Genomic DNA, 22,777 nt, shown 5'->3' with positions numbered 1-22,777 from the left:
ATGAATTATTAAACTTATAAAACGCATGTATGTATGACGCACCACGCCCCAAAAGTAAGTCAGTGTTACTCTGCCATAAGAGGTAGCTATTTCACTGTAGGATGACATTAAATCTATTAACCCAACTGCAACTCCTTATTTAGCATTCCAGACCTCATGGTTCCCAGAAGATCCTGGTGATACAAATAGAAGCAAAGTAGCAATCAGAGAGAACCAAGTCAAACAAAACAGCCGTTTGGGGCTTGGTTCGCTGAATCTGATCACAGAACATCCACTGACTTCAATAGCATCAGGATCACACCTTGCCTGATCTGTTCCAATTCCATAAACGTGGTGATGGACCTACCACTGCAACCATACCAGCATCACAAATGTCATTTCAGTGTACGGTCACAGCATATAGGAACCAATCTGACTCAAGTACCAGACGCACACGTTATTGGAGTACTCTAATGTCATGAGCAACACCTCAATGCACAACAAAATGGACACAGCAGCAGCAAGTGTCTGAATTGATCAGAGACAATGATTTAACTCAACCTGTTGTATTTGACACATGCATTACCATAGGTTTTTAAGGCACATTTTTTGCATTTTCCAATACTTCCACTGCTATTTAAAACATGATGGTTAGAACAGTATGTCTGCAGAACTTCTACCTTTCTAATCCATGCTTGGGGACCACTGTTGGTCAGCTCGTCTGAGGACAGTATCTGTGCTCCAGTACTTCCTGTGAACTGGCCGGGTATGGAGTTTGATTGAGCCCAGGCATCAATCTACAAAATAAAAGCAAAATGTGAGGCCAAACCAAAAAATGGCACATTTTACCTTTGTAATGATCTGTTGATTCTCAGAAGTTTAGTGCTGTGTTTATTAGCAATCATTTGTAAACATCCAGTCAAAAAAACTGAGCATCTTTCTACATTAAGCCTGAAGCATGAGCTTAAAGTCTGACAAGTCCGTTACTCATGGTTTGCTTATCCTCAAAGTGAGTGTTCTGAAGAGCAAAATAGAGGCAACAATTTTAATCGGTTTCCAAAAGCCCCCACTTAATATATTTAAGAAAAAGAATCAGCTGGCATGAAAGGTAAACATTTACTTTAAGTTGGTCACACTGCTGATGAAAAAGTGCAACATACCTGTTCCTGTGCACGGTTTAACATGCACATGGCCTCTAAATCAAATGTGTTCTCATTGAGCCTTTTCTGAGCCAGTGCTCGGTCATTCATAGCTGTAGTTATGTCCACGCCCTAGGAAGAAAAAGACTTCTTTTAAAAATGCTTTGGGTCATAACAGTATCTATTTGATCTGGAAAAAGCTGTTGTAGGATAAATGCTACAAAGTTGTTTTATGCATTGAATAGTTGGTCTGACAGCATGAAAAAAAATCCTGGGACTGCCTGTTAAGTATATGCAATATGGCTTTCCTAAACAGACACAAAATCCAAAGTACAACACCCTGAGATAATTAAGTAACATCTGCACAGACAAAGCATCAAAAAGAATTCTTTTCAGGTAACTATTTTGGTCAGAAAAAGTTGTGGTGTGTAATACTTAAATAGTTCACTGTTCAATGAGATTATATGAACCTATCATCGTTCAGTGAGATTATATTAACCAACAGAATTAAATGCAATTTAGCTAAGAATTTAAAAAACCAAAAGCCCTCATACAGAGCTGTTCACATGACCACCCTACTGTTAAGGTTCACTAAAACTCCAAGTTATATGTACAAAAAATATACAGCAAGATTCACATTTATTTCATTAACTTGGCTTTAGTGTTTCAATCTTCAGCCTAAACCAGACTTGAGTGAAAGTGAAATCAGACTGGTAGCTCATAAAATTGACTTGGAATGGATTATTTAGGTTTGTGCTGCTGAACTAGAACAAAATTTAAGGGGGGGGGGGGGAAACCAAAAATCAACCTATCTGGTGCATACCAACCAGAATCCTTTGGGTAAAATTATGGACTAAGGAAAGAAGCTCAATTAAAACCTTTTCTCTGGGCGAAGCAATCAAGAAGAAAACAACATTTGGGGATAAGAAGATGTAACAATTATGGTTAATATACAGCTCTTGTATAAAACTACTTGTGCCTTGTTCTTCACTTGATGTGCCTTTTGTGGATCATTCTCTTTCCAAAGGAGAAAAAGAACAGTACTCAGAGAAATTTCTTTGGAAATGAGCACCTGAAGGAGACTGAAGGGCTGGAAGCGTTTGAAGCACAAAAGAAAGCCAGTAATCAAAACAGCAGGTGGCATATAGACAAAGTAAACTGACAGATGAATTTGTTTTCTTTCACTAAAGGCTTCTATCTTTTGTCAGTTGCTGTCTCATAACCTTAGCCTCAGACACATTACACTAGACTAAAAGGCCAATAGAAAAAAATGAAACTAATTTAAAATTGACTCTGCTGAACAGAAAATGAGTTAATCCACAGAATTCCTCTCACAGGAACCAGGTCAACAATTTAGTAGATACTGATGAACAGTAAAAGGTAAACATGAATGTCCACAATTGCAGAAGAAAAAAGTTAAGATTGAATAGTCAAAAGTAATTACTTTATGATGGAGGATTGTTTTTACTATTTAGGACAAAAGTATTTAGTTGGGAAGACTACTGGTGAAACATCTGTCACTGACCAAGACTGATTTAAAATTCCAGAAGTCTTAAGTGTCTATGAAACTGACTTCAGTGCTTATTTTTTGTCCCAGTTAAGAGAAAAGACAGATCACAAACAAGGCACAAGGAGAATTAGAAGATTTTCTAGCTATCACCTAACATGACAGTCATGTGTGTGAAAGAACGCCTGTTTAAAATACACACTTGGAGTTAATAAGCTTCCCTTAGGTAGTTAAAATAATTCTTTTAATCTATTGGGTTGTGAAACTGGTTCAGGAGATATATAAAAGTTATTCTACTCACCAAAAGCTTCAATCCAGCAATACACATAGGCATGCAAGTAGTCCACTGAAATCACATTAGGACCACTCACATACTTAAACATACATGTGTACTTTAGTGCTTTACCGGACTGGGGCCTATTAGTAGATACCCTGGTTAGTTAGAATTCCCATACACTTTCCCACATGGTCAGTCACCATTTTGGAGACCATCATGGCTTTGTATTATGTCAAGACACTCGGTGGCAGCTTTGGATCTTGAAAAAAAAAATCTCTGCTTGAAGTATGAAAAGTTGTTATTATTTAGTCAAGTAAAACAGTTTCAAGTTCAGCATGTTATTCTCCACAAAAGTTCTGCCTTTTCCATCCTGACTCTTGGTAACATTTTACCCACAGACACAAATAAGCAAGAAGGAAAAGGCTGACAATTAAAAGCAACCATTTCTGACATACTTCACAGGTCCACTGATACACTAAAATGCATTTTCTACATTCTCAGATCAGGACAGCTTCTCTGCATAAGTCACCAGTGTAGACTCCAAACTTAAATACAACACTTCAGGCCTGTACTTTCAGACTTTTGAATACAGCATCTTTCTCACACCTTTCTCTAGCTTCTAGAGACACGCAGATGCTTCAGATTACTCAAGACTTTTTCCATCATCTCCAATGACCCCAATCACATTAAATAATTCATCCTGTATTAGTGGGGCTATTTCAGATTGCATATTCCCATAACTAATTCTATGACTTGAGTAAAAATGTAACAGTAAAATCAATTAATGGGTTTTTTTAGCATGTCAACATAGACCTGCATCAAAATTGGGATGATGAGATTTCAAAATTAGCAAAAATGAATAGGGGCAAATTGTATACCAAAGTTCCTTTGAATCTGAACACACACCCCACTACTCTACTCCCAGCAGCAAGGGAGCTCATCTGGCTTATTTAGTTCAAATAAAGCCATTTCACAGAAGGAGTCCTCAGAGGCATTTAAAAAAAAATAAGCAGAGAAGCACTCTGTTACCTTTCAGACACCCTGGAGAAACATACAGAGATTCTGCTACTACAAGAATATTCCTGTATATCAAAAAGTAAGGATTGCCAAGCCCAAGAGAAGAGTACACTCTGCTGTCAGCTAATGACCCTTGAAATCACCCTTAACACAAACCAAGTTAAGGTAAATGCAAATTAAAATATTTATTTACAATATATAAAAACAGACAACATTGTTACAAGCATTTATAAAGATACACGTGACAGGAAAGAAAGTTATGCCAAATGCATTTACGCCAACGTCAGTTTTTAAGGCTTCCTCTACACAATCAATACACAAACCACTGGTGCTTTGCTAGCTTCATTTGGGAAAGACACAAACCTAGCCCCACTGGCAACCTGGATGCAGACATCTACAGAGCTTGCCCAAACCTGTATCACTAACCATTTGAAGGACAAGACATTTTACCACCTGGTATCAACAAGGCCAAATATTTGCATACAATGTTTCTGTGCTCTGGACTTTTTACATATGCACTAGTAAACTGGGAATAACACTCTGCACAAACATTTCAGAATGCTTATTAGTCATTCATGACAAATACCAAACAGCAGTTATCATCTACACTGAGGGAACAATGAATTGGGTGCCTGATCATCAAACTGAGGCATACTGTGAAAATGTCTGTTGACTAGGTTATGCTCACGGTGCTTTTGGTGCTGTGAAAGACACAGAAGAGTAATAACACCTTCTGTGCTTCAGGAGATGAATGGTACAATCTTATAAAGTTCTTGAAAACAGAACATAACAAGTGGAAAGATTGTTCCATCAGAAATTTATACCAAGGCTTTTTTCTGGGGATCTGTTTTGAAAGGCATGAGAATGAGTCTTCAGACTGAGTGTAGGAAACATCAACTTGCAAAAATGTACATCTGCCTTAAATATTTACTTAATTACAACCCCCCCCCCAAAAATATCCTTTTGAAGGCATTTCAAGGGGAAAAACATTGGGTTTTTTAAGTTTATCATACATACAATTAATATTTTCTTTTGGACAGCCATATGGAAGACAACACATGAGAAAAACATGACTGTAAAGCTAAAAAAATAGAGTAGATACATCCAGATGAAATGGAAGGTTCAGAAAGGATTTTCCAGTCTATTTTTAAGGGGTTACATGTCAATGCAACGTTATTGCTTTAAGTGGTAGGACAACTGAAAATAAATTTGTAAGTATTAAGGTCTCAAAGAGTATTAACCTCTGCAGGAACCTGGACAAGAAACTTGCTTTTCACCTTCTAGCAAACGTTTAAATTCTATTGAGACAAAGAATTCATTAGCTGACAAAAGCACACAGTATGGGTACAGGCTGCTTTCATCACTGCCCACATGAACATGGTGACCAAAGCTGCAGAGTGCAGCAGTTCAGGCAATTAGCTCATTGAATTGTTAGATGCTACCTATGTAAGCTTTTTTTTTTTCCCAGACTGCAATTTGATGCCAGACTGATTGGGTAACGGTTTGGGTTTTCTTATATGATACGCTTTCCTTTCCTTCCTTACCTCAATGGATGGTTTGGGGAAAACATCATCCTTGCTATCTTCTTTGCCTTTTTCAACTGGAACCCATTCTCCATACACACTATCCGCTTCTTTTTTCCTATGTTGAGAACCAGATGAAACAGGAAATTCCTTTGACAGGCTGACCTGGTTTTTTGGTTGTGGTGGTGGTGCTGGTTTTATGCTAGGAGTCTTAAAGAAACAAAATTAGAAGAAGTTAAAAACTTGAAAACACACAACACTCGCATTTACCTCTGAGAAACTACTTAACTGCACACACCTGGAATTAAACTTTCGTAGCACAGCCATCCTCACTAACATCAAACCAAAAGCCTTTACAACAAATCATTTTACCAAACAAATAAGGAACAAAAGGCAGTATAAGAAAAGATGAAACAACTAGAAGCTAAAATTGCTTAAATTAGCTTCAGCAGACAAAAAAATGCAAAAATCTCACTCCCAATTAGTGTCCCTCCACCCCATCCTAGAGAAAGTAAGCTTAATCTGCCACACATACATTTCATAATGGAAAGATCTAAAATAAAACTTCTGGGCAGTAAAAACTGGCTGTGATATCCACATGATGATAAAAAGCTCTCAATTATACAGAGAAAGCCATTTTCAACGTTTTGCTTTCTGGTTTTTGATTATTTCTTAAATAGCAGCATGAACCTCAGAGTACATTAAGTCCATGAGCTTGTTTTCCTTAGAAAGTCTTGCTAATACATCAAGAGTCTGCAGAAATACCCAACCAGTTCCTTATCTAAGAAGCAAACAGAGCCCAGACAGCTCACAGTATTGGGTAAACTCCAACTATCAGAGGAACATGGATGGGAATGGTTGTAAGACTAGAATCTCAAAAGGCTGATACTTAGAAGGTCAAAACTGTGGTAAACAGGCAGCACAGGCTATAAAGAACATTCCTCTTTGGAACCTGTACAGATCTCAAGGTTTCTTGAGTTTTGTCATACCACATTTCTAACAGCACAATGTAAAGGATAAATCTACTTTCCATCTTACATTGCTTATCTTGTGCACACCACAAGCTATATATATATTTGGACACCAACATGTAAATGCTATTCAGATTTCCAATTAGCATATTAATACTTCTGTAGCACTTTATACCCTGCAAAGTCAGAGCAGACTTTCACACAAAGCTGATGGCATCATTCTATTTAAAACACTTCAAAATAAGTTTAGGATTCTGCTAGGGGGTTTTTGGTTTGTCTGTTAAAGAAAAGCAATGCTGTTCCAAAAGCACTTCTGAACTCCAATACTGTCTGTAAATTCACACTGATTTTTTTGGTAATGAAAACATGAAGTAAAACCAAGCCTCTTCATGTTATCTGAGCTGCAAAGACTTTGATAAAAATCAAAAATGTTTCACTCCAATTATGGAAACTCCACAATTCCACAGCCAGTGGGCAAGTTTCTTATCATAGGCAAGAGCACTTTTAAGACCACCACAAGATTATCAAGCCCTGTTTAATTTCTGCAGAATTGCTTTCATTACTTAAAAACAACCACAATGTATGATACTGAAAATAAAAGAAATACTCACAGTTAAATTAAAGAAGATAGGTTTGGGTTCACTGAGCTTGAAAGGGTGGTTATAGAAAGGACGTTCTTCCTCCTCTTCATCAGAAACGTGAGGTTTGTTCACTATCACATCATCTGTGCTTTGAGCAATCTTCTTGCATTTCTAAAAGATATGGAAGTATTTTAAAAAATATTAAAAAACTCTGAATAAACCTTGACTGTCAACCAAAACATCCAAAAAGAACATTTGCTCTAAAAAGTGGTTTTCTTTTCCAAAGCAGGAAATATAAACTGAGAAAATCTTTTAGCAACGTCACCATTGTATGTAACTTTTGACATTTTACACACGTTACCAGTTACGTACCTACGGTCTGATAAGCACTCATGCAGTGAGTCATTTTACAGACCTATGATTTCAAGTAGCATACAGCCAAACATGCTATGCTGTGCACGCTGTGAGATGTGCATCTAAGAGCACAAACATTCCAGGAACACATTGGCTGTCTGGCACCCCACATAACTAGCATACCGCAACCTGATAGAAACTTCAGTACAACTCACAAAACTGCTACATAGGAAAACCTAAGAATGGAATGGAATGGAATGGAATAGAAAAGGAATAGGAATAGGAATAGGACAGACCAGACCAGGTTGGAAGAGACCTTCAAGATCATCGAGTCCAACCTATCATCCAACACCACCCAACCAACTAAACCATGCAACCAAGCACCCTATCAAGTCTCCTCCTGAACACCTCCAGAGATGGCAACTCCACCAGCTCCCCGGGCAGCCCATTCCAATGGGCAATCACTCTCTCTGCGTAAAATTCCTCCTGACCTCCAGCCTGAACCTCCCCTAATAGTTCTAATTCTAAGTTCCACCGGTAATGCAGGGACCCAGTCAAGAATAACAGCTACAAAAAGACCTCAGATTTTTTCTGAAATTGACTTTGGCCAGGTACAAAACAGAGAAATTGACTATAAAACGTAAGTGCTACAGGGATGCTGGAGTCAAATAAGAACTTAAAAAAGAGATGTTCCAGAGTGTCCAGAATTTTATGATGAAAAACTCTTCACTGATCATAGTTATCTGCACTGAGTGCTTACCAAGAACAGCTATAACTTAGTTCAAAATGTATTTGAGAATATTATAGTCTAGTATCATGCGTCTATGATGTTCCCATTGATGAGAAGCAGACTTAAAAGGCACTTGAGGACATAATAATTGGGAAAGTAATACTTGAAAAGTGAAGTCATCATCTGATTTGATTCTAGTTCAAGTTTATAAATCACATGTTTGATCACTTCATTGTTGGCATATAAGGAGCAAACAAGCAGCTTTATCACTAAAAGTCAAGACACACCGATGGCACCGGTCTTAAACACCATTATAAGTAAATACTTTTGTACTCCTGCACACTTACAGTGACTAAAGCACATTCTTTAGGCAACAGGAAAAGCCTGCACTATTTGGAGAGCTAATAAACAAAATGTATTATATATAGTTATTAGTGGGCTGCCAACTAAATCTAAATAGCATATCCAATTTGCAGGTTATGCTGCAGTGGAAAGACAATGCATCCAGATTTGCAAGAAGCTGAAGAGACTCTGGCAGGGTTCCCCAGTTAAGAGCTCCACCATAAGCCAATGGCCTGCACTGCTTCTGTGGCCAGCTGTGTTTCAACAGAATAGTAATAGCATCCAGCAGATTCCCACAGTTTGAATGGGCAAGGAAGGGGCAGGTTTGGGGCTATCAGAGTGCCACTAGCTACACTGCATATTGGTTAGGCTACATTAAGAGCCACTTAAGATATCTGCATAATCTCAGTTGTTTCACTGACAAGTACTTCTGCATCCACTAGCCCACACATAACTAAGAAAGTACTTCCCAGCAATTTGATATTGCTTAACTTCAGGTATTACTTCCATAAACAGGTATGCCAGAACTGTCATGCTGGTTATGCAACTGAAAAATAAAACAATTAAAGAAAAAAAAAATAAAAGGGCACTTTTGTTTTTCATTTACAAATTTTCTTGAATTTCTAAGAGAAAAAAAAAATAGGGGGAAATTAGGAAATTGAACAAACTGACATTACTACAGTAAAAGGACAAGTATCCATTTCTTCCTCACAATCAGAACAAAACCATCCCATCTGTAGACTTCAACTGAGAAGTACACATTAAAAAATACAGCATTATGTGAAGTGGACACTTGATTTTTAATGCATAAATAACACTTACTGACCTCAAATTTGCCAACAAAAGAACATAACTAACAACACCAGAGCCAAAAACCTGAGGTGAAAGATTTGGGTTTTGTTAACAAGACTGCGAGAACTACCAATCTGTAGGAAAGCAGAACGGAATCAAAGCTGAAACCAGTAAAAGAACTGGATTTCCATGGAACTGAAATGTCTGTTTTCATTACTTCAAAAAGAGCTGCATATGGAGTAAGGGCTCAAACCCCAAGCCAACTTAAACGCAAACCATGCCCTTACCTGCACACATAATGACAGCTTGCCTAGGAGTCACAAAAAAACCCAAACATCTACTTATTTTCAGACTTGACACTGCTCTTGCTTACCTCAGTGAGCTCCTTCAATGTATCTCTTGATGACTTCTGATTGGCTTTGTCGTCCTTCTTTTGAGATAACAAAGGCATCAGGCTTGGCGGTAAGGGAACACCAGACTTAGCACACATAGCGGCTGCATTAGCTTTGGCTATTTCAAGTAGCTGGGCCTTGTCTAAAAAGACCAAAACAGTATGGGTTTTTTTAAAGGAAAGTTACTATTTTTACAGAAGACTAAATCAAGTACCCCAAAAAAACAAGACACAAGATTTTACCCACATAGTGCATTTTTATTGTACTTAGTTGCTCCAGATTTGGGTTTTTTTTTAATTTGGTCTGCTCAATAGCTAAATAAAATTGCAAATTTAACACAAAGGAGTCCAAATTACAGCACTCACAATCCTCCAAACCCCAGAATTTTTGATGCATATTTTACTTCAGAGCTTTATTCTAGTTTTGAAAACGCCAAGTCTTTTCTTCACAGCAGAAATTACAAAGTCTACTTCCTAACTATCTCTGAAATGCATTCAAAGATCCTCAGGAAGTCCTCTCAAGTCCCCTAGTATGTAGCCTGAAAGCTACTTACAAGCAATCAACAGAAAAACATCGGCACTGAATAAAATATGCACTTGCGTAAAAAACAGCTATATGCAAAGCTGTTAATAAAACAATATTTTGCTTTATTAATGAAAAAAATCGTGTGGCCCTATGACAGGAACAGGGGATGAAATAAAGTCTTATCTGATCCGCCTGTTTGCAAATAAATGCAACACCACTATCTCAGCTTTACAAAAATCCTAAAACTACACCACTTCCTCTCTGGAGATACTCAAAACCCACCTGGATGCATTCCTGTGTGATTTGGTATAGGTGATCCTGCTCTGCCAAGGGGGGTTGGACTAGATGATCTTTCAAGGTCCCTTCTAGCCCTTAACATTCTGTGACTCCATGACTCAAGGATGCTCATTAACTCTCATGTTCTGCACAAAAATAATTCTCTTGCAGAGGGACTTCCACAGTAACTTTTTAAGACAAGATAAGAGCCTGAGGTCCAAAAAAGAAGGCTTCCTCACAGACTCATCTCACCAAATTAAAACCTTCTCTCTCCTTACATAACTTAATACCTCAGAAAACTACAAGGCCTTTCTTTTTCCAGTCACAGAGAAAAGATGCAGTTCCTTAGGATGTTTTATTTTTCAGTCAGCTAGGTCTAAAAATATTTTTGGAAATGGGTCTGCCTTCCCCCTAAGTTCTTACCAAGGTAAAGACACAAGACGGAGCAATGGAAAAAAATAAACAAGGATTACAGCTGACAAGAGAGCAAAGAACTATCCAGCTGGTGCTTACTTTCAGATGGTCTTCCATGCCCTATCTTTTTCCTTTAGGAAAGCAAGGAACTCTATAGAGTTCTTGCAGTGCACTTGACCTTTAAAGGTATTACAAAGAGTGTTCTTCAACACTCTGACAAAACACTTTTGTACAGAAGTGCTATAAGCAAGACATAGCCTGCTCTAGATACGCTTTCATCCAAATGGTAAGCACTGATTCAGCTCAACGTAAGTTTCTACTGGAAGTCACCATCTAAAAGTAATGCAGAAAAATACTTCCAAGGTCAGGCTTGTTGAGACTTTGAGCAACCTGATCTAGTTGGGAATGTCCCTGGTTACTGCAGGGGTTTGGACTAGATGACTTCAAGAGGTCCCTTCCAACCCAATGCATTCTAGGATTCTATTAAAACCCTTATGAATGCTATGCAGAAATAATAAAATTAAGACCATGTATATGAGACAGTTGTCACATAATGATGGAACTGTTGAAAATAAAATGATCACTTACCCAAGTCTGTAAGACGTTTAGGTGACCTGCTTGAAAATCGTTCTGATGACCTTGACCTGCGACGATCAGGTGATCTGCTGTATCTTCTTCTCCCTGAAGATCTTGATCGCCGTAATCGAATTGGTGACCTACTAGAGCTCCGTCTTCTTCCTCTTGACCTTGATCGTCTTTGACGAATAGGTGTTCGACTCCTGCTCCGTAATCTGAGTGATATTCTACGATCTCTGGAATCTGATCTTCTTCTCCTTCTGTCAGTAGATCTTGATCTATTTCTCTGGGATCTCTTGCGCCTGTCTCTTGATAAAGAACGTCGCCTTCTTGATGCTGACCTTGACCTACTCCTCCTTCTGTGCCTTGAACGTGATAGTGAGCTAGACCGAGAGCGACGATTAGATCTTGATCTTGACGCTCTTCTCCGTGTTACTGATCTAGAACGATTCCGTCTAGAGTGAGATTCTGTATCGTATCTCTGGGATCTGCGCTGAGAAGACCTGGAGCGTCTGCTTCTAGACCTACGTGAAGATTCTTTGTCCGCTGTTTTTTCAGCAGACTTGGATTGGCTCCTTTGGCGAGCAGTGGACCTAGAGCGTCTACGTCTAGATCTCCGCGAAGACTCTTTGTCAGTTGCTTTTTCAACAGATGTTGATCGACTCCTTTGGTGAGCAATGGACCGGGAGCGTCTGTGCCTCGACCTCCGGGAGGATTCATCTGCTTTTTCAACAGATGTGGATCTACTCTTCTGGCGAGCAGCAGACCTGGAACGTCTACGTCTAGATCTCCGTGAAGACTCTCTGTCTGCTGCTTTTTCTACAGATGTGGATCGACTTTTTTGGCCAGTAGGAGATTTTGAGTGTCTGCTTACAGATCTTTGTGAAGACTCTTTGTCAGATGTTTGATCAACAGATTTGGATCTAGACTTTTCGCGTTCAGATGACTCAGAATGCCTGCTTTCAGGTATAAAGGAAGAGTCCTGTTCCTCCAGCCTCTCAAGAGGGGTGGAATCCTGTTTATCTTCATCTGCCAAAGAGGGCTCCCCATCCTCACCCTCTTCACCAGTGGTAGACCTTGACTCATGGTCATCTGATGACGTGGAGTCTCTTCGTTCAGCTGCTAAGGAGGGCTCCACATCATCTTCAATGGTAGACCTTGATTCACGACCATCAGGGGATGTGGAACGTCTATGTTCAGTTGCAAGAGTGGGTTCCATATCTTCTGCTTCTTCACCGGTGGTAGATTGTGACTCATGCTCATCTGATGATGTGGAATCTCTTTGTTCAGCTGTCAAGGAGGGTTCCATATCCTCCACATCTTCGCCAATGGTAGACCTTGACTCATGTTCATCTGATGATGTGGAGTGTCTACGTTCAGCTGTCAAAGAGAGCTCCTGGTCCTCTGCTTCTTCACCAGTGGTTGACCTTGACTCGTGTCCATCAGGAGACACAGAGCGTCTATGATCAGCTGTCACAGGTTCCAAATCCTCTATTTCTTCACCAGTTGATCTTGACTCATGGTCATCAGAGGATGTGGAGTGCCTACGTTTGGATATCAAAGAGGGTTCAGCATCTTCTACATCTTCACCAGCGGTAGACCTCGATTCATGCTCATCAGACGATACGGAGTCTCTTCGTTCAGCTGTCAAGGAGGGCTCTGCATCCTCTAACTCTTCCCCAGTGGTAGACCTTGACTCATGCTCATCAGAAGACACGGAGCTTCTACGTTCTGTTGTCAAAGGCTGCTCCAGATAGTCAGCTTCTTCAATGCTAGATCTTGACTCATGCTCATCAGGAGATGTGGAGCGCCTACATTCAGACATCAAAGCAGGCTCCAGATCATCTATTTCTTCATCTACAGCAGATTTCTGGTCATGGCCTTCAGGGGACACAGATCGTCTATGATCAGAATTCAAGGACTCCAGCCCCTCTTCCTCCAGAGGAGATTTCAGCTCATGACCTTCCTGATACGAGGATGTGGAATGCCTACGTTCAGATATCAAAGAGGGCTCTAGATCCCCTGTTTCTTCACCAGGGCCAGATTTCACACTGTAACCATCAGGGGACATGGAGCATCCACTTTCAGGCATTACAGAAGGCATTGCATCATCTGTTTTTTCGACAGGGATGGATTTCAAGTCATCATGGTACATGGAAGCTCCTTCATTTACAGTCAAAGATTCTAGACCATCTACTTTTTCAGCAGCAGGGAATCTCAACTCCTGGCCATCAGGTGATGCTGTATGCTCATTTTCAGGTACTGAGGAAAGCTCCTGTACATCTACATTTTGAACAGCAGTGAATCTTACTTCCTGGCTCTTAAAAGACAAGAGATCATTTTCAGATGCCAAAGAATTCATATCCTCAGTTTTCTCAGCATGACTCAATTTTGATTCATATTCTTCATGGGACAGAGCATGTTCATTTTCAGATGCCAGACAAGGTTCCTTAGCCTCTACCTTTTCAGCAAGGCTAGACTGCAGCTCCTGACTTTCAGGTGACATGGCACACTCACCTTCAGACATTAAAGACAACTCCTGCACCTCTGTTCTTCCAACAACAGTAGACTGCAACTCCTGACTATCAGTGGACATTGAACTTTCACTTTCAGATGTTTCTGAAGGTTCTTCCATCTCTCCTTTTTCAACAGGACTGGATCTCAAATCATGGCCTTCAGGAGACACATCATACTCATTTTCAGACAATAAAGAACACTCCTGCTCCTCTGTTTTTTCCATAACAGCAGAGTGCAACTCCCGCTCCTCAGGGGATGCAGCATATTGACTTTCTGATACTAGTGAAGGCTCCTGCACCACTGTGTTTTCAACAGACTGTAATCTTTGGTCTTCAGGGAAGATGGGATATGCACTGTCAGGTATCAGAGAAGGCTGCTGCACCTCTTTTTCAGCAGGTCCAGCTGTCATTTCCTGGCATTCAGAAGATACAGTATATTCATTTTCAGACTGCAGAGAACACTCTTGTACCTCTGCTTTTTCAGCAATGGAAGACAGCAATTCACGATCTTCAGAAGTCACAGCATACTCATTGTCGGATACTCCAGAAGCCTCCTGCATCACTGGCTTTTCAGGAGAGCTGCATCTCAACTCATGGGCTTCCCAAGATACAGCATACTCATTTTCAGATGTCAGAGCAGGCTCTTGCATTTCTATCTTTTCAACAGCAGGTGACTGCAACTCATGGCTTTCAACAGGCATTGAACATCTTTCTTCAGACATCTGATAAAGTTCCTGCATCTCTGTTTTTTCAGCAGGGATTGGTGTCAACTCTGGGCCATCAAGCACTATTCTGTATTCATTTTCAGATGTTTGAGAAGGCTCCCCTACATCAACTTTTTCAAAAGCAGTGGATGTCAACTCACAACCATCAACAGAAACAGAACATGTGCTTTCCACTACTACAGGTGGCTCCTGCACCTGTGTTTCTTCATCATAGGCAGACCTCAACTTGTGGCTATCGTGGGATGCAATACATTGCAGTTCAGATGTCTCTTGAACTTCTACTTCTGCATCAGGGATATGCCTACCTTCTTCACTGTGAGGCAACAGGAAAAGCCCACCATCAGATGTCAGAGAAGTCACTGGGGCCTGAAGTTTTTCAGTAGGTGTACTTACTGAATCACAAATATCAGCAGAGTTAGGGAACTCACTTTCCACTGTGAGAGAAGGCTTCTGCATCTCTAGTTTTTCAGCTGTGGTATATGCCAGTTTATAGCCTTCAGGAAAGGCAGAACATCCATGAGCAGATGCCAGCGACAGTTCTGCACGTTCTGTTTTCTCAAAGTAATTATGTGAATTACGGCCATCATGGCACACAGGAATTCCACTCACAGACATCAAGACAGATCCTGTACCTTCCATTTTTCCAGCAGGCAGGTATCTCAATTCATGCATTTCAGATGATTCAGAGCAGTCAATTTCACGTACTTGTGAAAGTTTTGGGCTATCTGTATCTTTGTCAACACATGAGCTGGATTCATGAACTTCATGAGACTTGCAGCTTTGTTCTGCAGTTGTCAGTACAACTTCTGGCATTTTTCCAGATGACAATGGTGAAATGAAGTCATCTGAAGTCTCAACAGGACCACACCCATGCGTCACAGAAGCATCTGAGGCCTGAACTTTTTCAACAGATAAAGACCTTTGTTCATTTCCATCAGGTGATTTGAATGACCCATCTTCAGAGAGCAATGGAAGCTTCTCTGTCTGTGCAGCAAAGCTGGATCCTAATACATGTCCATCAGGAGACCTGAAGCATACCCTGTCAGAAGACAAAGAAGGCTCCTGCACCTGGCCTGTTTCAATAGGCAAGGAAGCTGACTGACAGACATCAGGGAACACAGAGCATGAATCTTCAGGTGCCAGAAAACGTTTTTGAACCTCTGCTGTTCCAAAAGACTCAGGGCTGCCAGCCAACTTGGATTCACTTTCAGGTACTTGCAAAAAATTCTGAAGCTCTGCTGTTTCAGTAGGGGTATGTCTCAATTCATGGCCATCAGACAAGTCAGATGGTACACTTTCAGATATGAGAGAAGACCCCATTTTTCCAGAGGAGATTGTCTTGTAATCATCAGAAGATACAGAGCATCCACTTTCAAGCGTGGGAAGAGGCTCTGGACCCTCTACTTCTTTGACAGAGGTAGATCTTGAGTCATCTTCATTGGATGTGGTGAACTGAAGTTCTGTTATCTCTGGATCTTCTTTTTCAACAGATGAGGACCTTGATTTGGATGTGGAGTATGTAAGTTCAGGTAGTGATAGAGACTCTGGAGCCCCTGTTTTTTCAGCTGATCCATTTTCAGATGTCATAGAAAGCTCTGAAACCTGTGTTTTTTCTGCAGGTGTGGATTCCTGGTCATCTGGAGGTTTGGAGCTATCCAATTCAGGTATCACAGAAGGCTGCAGACCTGGTGTTTCTTCCAGGTTATCACAAGTTTTAGAAAACTCACTTTCAGATGCTGGTGGCAGCTCTGGGCCATTTACTCTGTCATCAGATAGAGACACTGACATGGGACCATTAGACGATTTAGAAGAGCTGCCTTCACTTATAATAGTTCCAGAAGCTTCTACTTTTTCAAGACATTTGCTTGACTCCTGAAGTTCAGAAGACTTCACATGCTTGCCACTGCCCTTTTCTGAAGTTAACTTACTCTCTTTTTTTTCTGTAGATTTGGACCTTGACTTAACACTATCGGAGGACTTGGAACGTTTCCGTTTGGATTTTTTTGAAGATTCTTTACGCTTTTTTTCAACAGACCGGGACCTTGACTTGTAACGTTCAGAAGATTTTGAGCGGCGACGCTTAGATTTTCGTGAGGACTCCTTCTTCTTTTCCACTGATTTGGATCTAGACTTGTAACCATCAGAGGACTTTGAGCGCTGACGTTTAGACTTCCGCGATGACTGCTTTCGATCTCTTTTTTCTACTGATCGGGACCTGGACTTGTAACGGTCAGAGGACTTCGAGCGCTGACGTTTAGACCTCCGTACAGATGCCTTCCGACCTCTCTTCTCAACAGATCTTGACCTAGATTTTGAACGATCAGAAGAACCAGATCCTCTGTGTCTGAACCTCCAAGACCTAGATCTAGATTTAGAACGGTCAGAGGACCTGGAGCGTCTGCGGCGGGATCTCCAAGATGACAATCTGCTTCCCCTCTTTTCTGCTGACCGAGATTTAGACCTGTAGCGATCAGAAGACCTGGAACGTCTGCGTCCAGACCTTCGCGAGGACAGTCGCTTTTCCGCTGATCGAGATTTAGACCTGTAGCGGTCAGAAGACCTGGAACGTCTGCGTCCAGACCTTCGCGAGGACAGTCGTTTTTCTGCTGACCGTGATTTAGATCTGTAGCGGTCAGAAGATCTGGAACGTCTGCGCCCAGACCTTCGTGAGGACAGTCGCTTTTCTGCTGACCGTGATTTAGACCTGTAACGGTCAGAAGACCTGGAACGTCTGCGCCCAGACCTTCGAGAGGACAGTCGCTTTTCCACTGACCTGGATTTAGATCTGTAGCGGTCAGAAGACCTGGAACGTCTGCGCCCGGACCTTCGGGAGGACAGTCTCTTTTCCACTGACCTGGATTTAGATCTGTAGCGGTCAGATGACCTGGAACGTCTGTGTCTGGACCTCCCAGAGGACAATCTGCTTCCTCCTTTTTCTGCCGATCTGGATTTAGACCTGTAACGGTCAGATGACACAGAACGTCTGCGCCTGGACCTCCGGGAAGACACTCTTCTCTCACTCTTCTCAACAGATGGGGATCTAGATTTGGAACGCTTTTTCCTGGAAACAGAGTAGTTTCTACTCCTAGAACGTGCTCTTTTAGAGGCCAAACGCCTGGAAGTAGAACGTGACCTTGATTTTTTCTTCCGCTTCCTAGACCTGGACTGAGACTTGGAGCGACTTCTTTTTTGTTTCTTTGCATCATGTTTTTTATCACTGCTTCTATGGCTACTTTTTTCAATAACTTTCTCAAGTCTCATGAGCGTTTCTTTCATTCGTGCTGCCACATCAGGTTGCACATCAGATGTTTCTGAGTCTCTTTTCTCCGACTCCTGTTCCGGAGTTGCCTCTTTGACAGCCTCAGCCTGGGGTTCCAACTGGCTTGCTTCTGTCTCAGGTACAGTAATTGCTTCTGTAACAATCTCAGGTACTGGAGCTGCTTCCAAATCTGATTTCTCTGTCCCCAATCCCACAGCTGCTTCTGCATCTTTGAGCTCTACAGCAGTCTCAGGAAGAGGAGCTTTTTCTAAATCTTTTGTTTCTACCATGTGAGCTGGAGTTGCTTCCAGATGGTTTGTGTCTCTGATTATTTCAGATTCAGAAGTCCCTGTTGAATCTTTTCCATCTACTGCATGTGAACAACTAAAGTCTGTTTCTGCTATTAAAGGTTCAGATGCCTGAGTTTGCTCTGCATCTTCCTTCTCAACCAGTACCTTGCATTCCTGAGACTGACTTCGAACTCTCACATCTTCCATTTGTTGATCCAGCATCTCTTCTGCATATTGTGCTTCTGCTGCCACTTCATGCTCTAGTGTTGCTTCCAAATCTGGTTTTGAAACTGTTTCAGAAGATGTCACCTCAGCAGCAATCAAAATTTCTGGTGCCTCCTCTGTACTCTTCCACTCTGCAGCAGGTTTTGTTTCCAGAAAAGCTTGCAGATATTCTTGCCTTTCAGTGTGCAGAGATTCTGGAACAGCTTCTGAATCATCGCCTACAACATTTATCACCTCTGTATTTCCAGATTGTTGCAAAGTTTTCAAACTTTGGATATCCATGTGTACCTCAGGGTCTTGAGCAGTTTCCAAATCTTTCACCTCTACTGTTGCAGTTTCTTTCATACTTTCCATCAACATAATTTCTCTAGCTTTTGATACTGGGTCCAAATATTCTGCTCTTGTTTTTGTAGGTTCTGAAGCTTCTTCCAAATCTTTTGCATTGATAAGAAAAGGCTCATTTTTCTGTGAATTTGTCCTCTTTGATGCAATTATATATTCTACAGTAGGTCCCTGAGTTCCCTCATCAGCTTTCAAGTTTGTCACGTCCGCCACTCTTTCTGATGCTGTAGTCATTCCTTCCACTCTGGGGAAAGACTCTGTTTCTGAACAGCCTCCTATTTGTACCTGTACAGATCCTGAACTTGCTTCTGAAGTTTGCACAGGTTCTAGTATTGCTTCAGATGCCAATCTCCTTCCCGAGCCTTGTGTTAGAGTCCTTGTTTCAGACTCCACAACTACCTGTGTTAAGTGTGAAGTTTTTGATCTTGCTTCCACATCTTTTACCTCTGCAATGGCCTGTACTTCTGACAAGTTGTCTGAATTTCTCACTTCTGCAGTAGAATAACTGGCAGCTAGTTGAGAGTCTCTTATCTCCCGTAACAACTCAGTTTGCAAGGTTATTGTCTGTGGCATAACCTGAGACTGAGAAATGGTGACACTTTGTGTTTTACTTGCACCAAGAGATTCTGCACCTGCTTCTGAATGGATTGGTTCTCTCTCTGCTGTGGTTTTAAAATGCATCATTCCTTCTACTGGTTCCATGCTTACACCTAGAACCACAGATTCAGGTGTCCTTTCTGACTTTTCTTCTAAGGCAGAAAGTCCTGGACTTGCTTCCAAGACTTTGCTACCAATTTTGGCTTCAGAACACACATTTTCTAAGCCACTTGCCATGGCCAGGGTTCCAGGCTGCAACACTGCTTCCAGAGTTTTTATCTTTGCCATACCTACAGATACTGTATCATCTGAATCTCTCACATTTTGCATGTGTAGGTATGATGAAGATGCCTTTGTCTCTATCCCAGCTCTGTCCCAGCCTGCTTCTGAATCTTTCTTTTCTGTTTCAGCTACAGGTCCCATAGTTGTTTCCAAACCTTTCACTGCTCTCACAGGCCCTACTTTCATAGCTAGGAGACTGGCATCTGAGTCTGTTTCTACTCCTGCTGTATCTTCTCTCACATCTTCTTTCTGCAGAGACAGGGCAGTTGCTTTCAAACTTCTCAGATTTGAAATTTGTGAAGTGTTGGTATTTTCCAGTTGCAGAGCAGTTTGACATATTTCTTGACCTCTTACTCCTGCTAGTGGTGCAACTTCCATGGTTGCTTGTGGACCTTTAAAACTTTCTGCCATCTGGATTTCTGGAGTTGTTTGGGGAATGAAAGTCTGCACAACTGCTACAGGCTCTGAAGTTGCTCTTAAATATTCTGCCCCTGTAACCACATTCATATCTGTCACTCCTGTTGGAAGTGCAGATTCCTGAGTTCTATCCACACTTCCTGTATCTGTCAAGACTTTAGGTTGTAGCAACACTCCTGATGCATTCAGCACTGCTGCAGCATCAGTGGTATGTTCCACATCTTTGACTGCTTCAACTTGCAGACATTCTTGAGCTTCTCTGACATCTTCTGCTGCAACAGCCAGAGGTTCAATGATTTTTTCCAAAGTTTGGGGTTTTACTACAGCAATTGGCTGCAGAGCTTCTTCCAAAACTCTAACACTCCCCACAGAGAGAGATTTTTCAGTTGCTTCTGGAATTTTCACTTCTTCCACGGCCATAGCCACGTGAGCTACCATCACAGTATTCAGATCTGCCCGATTTGCAGATTTAGTAATTGTTGCCACATCACTTGCCAAAGATGCAGAGTCTGAAATTGCTTCTAACTCTTTTGCTCCCCATTGTGCCACAGATTGTAGAGATGGTTCAGAGTGAAATACCTCCATGGTCTCAGACTCAAGAGTTGTATGCAAAGCTTTTATTTCCCCAGTGTCTTCACATTTCAGAGTAACTTCTGAACCTTTTAGTGCTTCTGTTACCTCTGAAGGTAGAATTCCTGCTGAATCTTTCTGCATTTCAGATTTATTGGCAACACCAGACAGGATGTTAGATGAAGTATCATTTCCAGTAACAAGAACACCCTTTTCACTTGCATTAATAGCTACAGGATAAACATTTTCATGAGTCTGTTTAATTTGTTCCTCTCTAGTGCAAAGAGTTATACTAGCATTTTCTTGCATATCAGATTGACTGCTTTCTAATCTAAATGGAGGATTTGTTGCACACAAAGGCCCCTTCTCATTTCCAAGGTTTTCCATAGATTGCTGAGAATCAGTTCTTGAATGAGAAACAAGTCCTAAAGCTTGTCTATCAAGCTCTTCACTTGCTTTTAAGCACAATTCTGCTGGATGCAAGTGGACAGACAGATTTGCATCTCCCAATCCTCCATGCTGTACAGTCAGCTGGGAGCTTGATTTCTCTGGCATCAATTGAGAAGCAGGCTGCAAGTCTGCCTGGTCTCCATGAAGTGTACTCAACTTTGACTCCTTTGGCTGCTTTTTATGCTTTTTCTCTTTCTTCCTTTTCTTCTTCTTTTTCTTCTTCTTCTTGCTTTTATGTTTCTTGTTCTTCTTTGCTTTTTTCTTAGGAATTTCATCTTCAGCAGTAGAGCTTCTCTTTGTAGACTGAGCACTATTTTTCACAGTATTTTTGTCTACATCTGAGAAAAGAATAAATATGTTTTGCTTGTAAATATTATTAAAGCTACATTTAAAAAAATATTTTAGACCAGTGACCAAGTACAGAGACAGAAGTATAAAAAAATATAAACCCATTTCTTCTTCACTAAACTACCATATACAAATAGACCACATTCCCTTTTCAGCCGTCTTAACCTTCCTCTCAGAAGTCACTTCAAGTAAAAATAACTACCTCTTCTTTCAAAGACTTAACAAAATATTCTTGGTCAGTAACAGTTCCAGTGGGAACATGTCTCTTTCCAAGAAGCAGCTGGGATATACTTCCATCCATATTCAGCTGGACAGTGCATTCTTCCAGGAGAATGAAGATGTACTTTTTAACTACACCTAGATGTATACAGAAGTCAAACATGACCTCACCATTTTCCAGACAAATTATCTAAGTGGTGGAATGTTTATTGTATAAATTGTGACTAGCCCATCATTGCCTATTATGCTTTAACTTGTGAGCAAGTCCAGTATTACTACTGTGTTAAAAATTCTCTTAAGTGTATTTACTGATTAGGTTCCTCATTAAGTAAGTCCTTCCAAGAAACTTTGGCAAACAGCATCTGCTTCCCACATTCTAAACAAGCATTAAGGCACTCTGGGCAACCAACTGCTCAGATCAGACTGCAGTTTTGACAGGTAACTGCTAGCCTATGAGTACCTAATAGAACTTGTGCTTCAAACAGGGAATTAACTAGTACATTCAGGTGACTTGCAAGGACAACCAATCATTGAGGGGAAAAGACAAAAGGAACACCCTTCTTTAAATTCTATACCTCATTTCACATGAACTTAACATGTGTTAGGTTCTCGCCCTTTGGATCTAGTGCTATATTTTCATAAGAAAGGCACTTCCATTAAAAGCAATTTATTGTCATTTCTGTTAAATGAGCTACATATTCAAGTCCAGTTGCATGTTATCTTCAATCACTGTATTTATATTGCCAGCGCAGCAATCTGGATTTTCCAATTAAAACCTGTCTCTGACTACAAAGCACAGCCTTTTAAGTTAACAATGCAAAATCATTCAAAAAATCCTCTCTTGGTAATAGCAATGAAAATTACTTAAGATTTCATAAAGAACTATTTTAAGCACACGCATTTTTGCAGCATAAACAGCTAAACAAAAAAGTGTTTTCACCAACAGTGTTGTGAATGCAATGAAAGGGGACAATGAAACAGAGCCAAATTGACCTTTCTCTACACATTTTTAAATAACCTAACTGCTGTCTAACAGCAACATAAACTACTTTCAGATATGAACAGTGGGAAAGTTTACCATCAGTTAATTTTCAGATTAATAGGTCTCCTTTATTACCATGTTAGCTTGCCCCATTCTTCCA

The 22,777-nt window shown here is 40.7% G+C and overlaps 1 protein-coding gene across 4 annotated transcripts in view; it reads right to left on the bottom strand.

The window, feature by feature from the left end:
* Positions 1–22,777, bottom strand: part of SON (SON DNA and RNA binding protein) — a 38,951-nt gene that overhangs the window by 13,010 nt on the left and 3,164 nt on the right. For all 4 annotated transcript variants that reach the window (XM_068144550.1, XM_068144548.1, XM_068144551.1 and 1 more), the window contains 6 exons: positions 11,408–21,406; positions 9,586–9,746; positions 7,025–7,165; positions 5,464–5,652; positions 1,140–1,250; positions 660–776 (listed from right to left, as the gene is read on the bottom strand). In XM_068144550.1, the coding sequence (XP_068000651.1) occupies positions 660–776; positions 1,140–1,250; positions 5,464–5,652; positions 7,025–7,165; positions 9,586–9,746; positions 11,408–21,406 (10,718 nt within the window). The remainder of the gene's footprint in view (positions 1–659; positions 777–1,139; positions 1,251–5,463; positions 5,653–7,024; positions 7,166–9,585; positions 9,747–11,407; positions 21,407–22,777) is intronic.

The sequence above is a fragment of the Melanerpes formicivorus genome, unplaced genomic scaffold (assembly GCF_026170545.1).
Source record: "Melanerpes formicivorus ecotype bairdi unplaced genomic scaffold, bMelFor1.0.p_v2 SCAF_11, whole genome shotgun sequence".
NCBI lineage: Eukaryota > Metazoa > Chordata > Aves > Piciformes > Picidae > Melanerpes > Melanerpes formicivorus.
This window is presented reverse-complemented; position numbering and strand designations above follow the sequence as displayed.